At 33.7% G+C, this 3,970-nt stretch overlaps 1 protein-coding gene across 1 annotated transcript; it reads left to right on the top strand.

Annotated features, from left to right (window-relative positions):
* Window positions 1-3,161: 3,161 nt before the first annotated feature.
* LOC147481218 (putative mannitol dehydrogenase) lies at window positions 3,162-3,970 on the top strand. The gene is made up of 2 exons (XM_086580740.1): window positions 3,162-3,633; window positions 3,749-3,970. Exons 1-2 carry the CDS (start codon window positions 3,486-3,488, stop codon window positions 3,883-3,885), a joined length of 285 nt encoding a protein of 94 aa, XP_086436866.1. The 5' UTR covers window positions 3,162-3,485; the 3' UTR covers window positions 3,886-3,970.

Here is a 3,970-nt window from a genome sequence, read left to right as displayed (position 1 = left end):
ATTTAATCAAATTGTTTTATTGTAAGAATAAAAACAAATGGGGGGAAATCCCACATTTAGTGAAAGAATCTCCACATTCTATGCCTTTTCAATTCTTCTTCTCTCTTAATTAAACTGTCTTAATTAAAGAAATTTTCATTACTAGATTTTCATTGATACTAGATTTTGACTCTTAATTTATAATAAAATTGTGAATATATAGTGAATTTTTTTGGTGATTAAAGATGCTCTAGGAAATAAAGGCCTCGCAAATAAAGGCCTTGCGTAAGGCCACATCTTGGCTTGAGCCGACCCATTCGTTAGATCAAGTACTACTTGCACTAATTTTGGTTTAACATGTTATTATTCCACTTAGGCTGACATATATGAATCATCGATCACATTATCAAAATGATATTTGAGGGTATAAAACCCAAGCAAGAATGGAGCAAATTAAAGGATTATTGATATATCTATAATTCTAAAAGATGAACAAAAAGAGGTTATGTATAACGGAGGTGGATAATCAATCCTAGGTGGCAATTTCTTATAACAGAGCTCTCCCATGTGGATCAATTAAAATTGTCACACAGACTCATATCTCCACTAAAACTCTTCACGAGACAATAGCAAACCCAATCCATCGCCACTTCTAAACTCACTTGGTTTTGCGCTATAGCTAAAGTTTTATGATAAACGTAAAAACTATCATTTACTCCTACTTAACTAATTAAACTTAAATAGAAGTAAAGAATAATAATTTACTCTAATATGTATATCAAAGTTATCTACTCTCTTGAATCATGCAATAAATGAAGTAGAGAATTCGTTCCACTCCTAGTCCTTTAAACGTAAGTTTCTGCTAGTTTAATCGATACTAACAAAACAATTGAGAGTAATGATTTGAAATTATACTACGATGGCAATTGAACTTAAATAAGATGTTTAACTTATATTATGATAATAGAATATTAAAGTGATTAGGGAGATTTGAATCCACTTGATGTATTCATAATATTCTAGTGTAGATTATTGCAGTTCTAATCAAATAAGATTAAGTGTTGATCCCTAATTACTCATGGTAATCTCTGCCAACTAATAATTAGCATGTGAGGAAGTCCAACCCATTCTCATGGCAAATTAACTATCCTTCTAGAGTGAAACTCTTAACAAGCAATAATTATAACTACCATATCAAGTCTTCATCAAGCTTCATCAAACCCCTCTAATAGAGGTTTAGCTAGATGTCATTAGACTATCATAAACATTTATATAAGAATGAGACATAATGAAGAACAATAATTAACTAAGGTTTTAACTAATAACTAAGTCTAAATCCTTAACTATCTAGCTCTAATTAATTATATCTATCTAAGTCTAAGTATATCTAGAGTTATGCCTTAATCCTCTTTATATAAGAGATGTTAGGTCTACATTTTCATGCATGGGCTTCGGAGCCATGTTTTGGGTCTTTAAATCAAGCCCAAAACCTAATTACATAAGTCCATAAAGGGTTTCTCTGCCGGATATTACTGCAATAGCCATTTTGTCCACTTCTGCTCCTCTGATTGGGTCAAGGCCTGAACCGTTAGAAATCTCTTTCCAAGACGGTCGTTTTGACATATAATAGGCCCAATTCTAAGACTTGAGTCCAAAGATACGGCCTATGGAAGTTCTGTTGACTTTTCTGCTCTATTTCTGCCTGCGTTGACTTTGACCTTTCATCTTTGACCGGGCTTTAAAAAGGCTTTTTCTCATTGAATCTTGGCCTTTAATCATAGAACTTCTTAGCAACCAACCTTTTTTCCTTTATCTCGCAAAAGTGATATGTTTCTTCACATATTTGACTCCAATGCCTGAAATACATAAACGCACGTAAACAGTACTAACTCATATTTATTATACACATAATTGGTCTAAATGTAATGATATTAAGGGGTTAAAACTACATTTTTGGGCTCTTATCAAACCACCCCCAAACAGCATTTTGCTTGTTCTCAAGCAAATATATATATATAAAAAAGCTCGCACCTTACCTCTCTCCTCATCTTATGTCTTTATTTTCCAAACCGTGCATTCTCTTAGACTCCTAAAAAAAAGGCAACTCTATATATTAGTTAGACCTTCCCAGATTTGTTACTTTCTCCTTAGGTTATTCTTTATTTTTAATCACCTCCCCCAATAGGGTTAAAAATGGAAGTTTTGCCAAAACTAATCCATTGAGAGTGTTCACGTCAATAGGGGGATTACAAGAAATCAGGAGACTAAAGCAGAAATAAAACTTTCACGGTCTCACGGGGCGAACAAAACACTAAACTGCATCGAAACTATCTTTCTTTTAGGTTTACTCAATCTCTTCCCTCTGTTCGTCTTCTCTGAAATTGAATATCCAATCTGAAAAGACGACGATCATACACCCCTTTCTGCTTTTGACTCGATCAATCTCCCACTTTTTTAAGAACTCAAACGACCATTGTTGAACTGAAGAGGACACAGAGATGAAATTTTCTTTCTTTGGCATTGATTTTGGGCTTAAAGGTATGATTACTTTTCGTACGCTTTTATCTTCATACAAAAATCTGAGTCACATTAAATTGTCGTCATTGGTTCTCTTATTGTATCAGCTCTTTAGACCATTTCAATATGTAAAGGCAACCAATATCCATCACTCCTTATTAACATAAACTGAAGAAAGCATCGTCCATTGAAACATTTGTAATATTACCCTTGCTTAATTTCATTAGAAACAAGAGCCATATTGTTTTTTAATTATTTAGATTTTGTGCAACCAAAGGATGCTTTGACAGTGGATATCCTTCACCAAAAGCTACTTTGATTGATTATATAATCATGAGTCACTTCAAAAAAAATATTTGGCCTGCTATGGATATTCTCACTTCACAATTTACATATATAAACACATCTCAATTATAGAAGGCCATCCATCCCAAAGCAAATTCACTTTGTTCAATATTCGTTTAGTCCAAACAAACACCGCCCCCTATCTTATTTCTATTCCATACACCTATCTATCTATCTCTATCGGATAAAGACTAATAAAAACTAAATGAGCAAAAATCTTTCACACTCGCACAAAAATGAGATCCTTGCATGACCTACACCTTTCACCTTTTATATATTCCCTTTACAGGTACAAAATGAATATCATCTCTAAATGAAGGTTACAGTGATCAGCACTTCACTGAGCAAGAAACAAGAAGAAATTAAACATCTTGGTGCTGATGACTTTTTGGTCAATTGCAAGTAAACAAATACTTATGATTCTAAGTTCTAACTAGAGGGGTGCACCAAAAAAATGGCTACCAAAATTAAAAGTCTTAGTTGATCTCACTGCCACAAGCTGAAAACTGCCAGCAAGAGACCTAATTTGCTCTGTCATTAAAAATGATAAATTAATTATTTTTGTTGTTCATTACTTCATTATATTGATGATCTTACATATAATGCTCTGATGATCGATATTGTCGGTATATTATTAAGCCGCCATGGGTACCTTGGATGGTATTATAGACACCATTTCTGTTGTTCACCCTCTAATTCCCTTGATCGGTCTACTGAAGAATCATGGGAAGTTGGTTATGGTTGGGGCTCCTGAAAAACCTTTGGAGCTACCAGTTTTCCCATTGCTTATGGGTATGTGCAAGCTAAATGTGTTAGCCAAATTGTTATGGACACTATTTGAGCTAAAAGAACAAATAAAAAATTAGATGTTTAATCAAGTTATATGATAATGTTCGTTGTTTTGTAGGGAGGAAGCTTATAGCTAGAAGTGGCATTGGTGGGATTAAAGAGACACAAGAGATGATAAATTTTGCTGCAAAGGACAATATAACAGCAGATATAGAGGTCATTCCAATAGACTATGTGAACACTACTATGGAATGACTTGCTAAAGGCGATGTTAGATACTGATTTGTCATTGATGTGGCGAACACACTCAAATCTTCTTAGACAAATGGATGGCTACTTA

This window comes from Coptis chinensis, chromosome 8 (genome assembly GCF_015680905.1).
Source record: "Coptis chinensis isolate HL-2020 chromosome 8, ASM1568090v1, whole genome shotgun sequence".
NCBI lineage: Eukaryota > Viridiplantae > Streptophyta > Magnoliopsida > Ranunculales > Ranunculaceae > Coptis > Coptis chinensis.
Note: the sequence above shows the minus strand (reverse complement) of the source record. Positions and strands in the feature narration are given on the sequence as shown.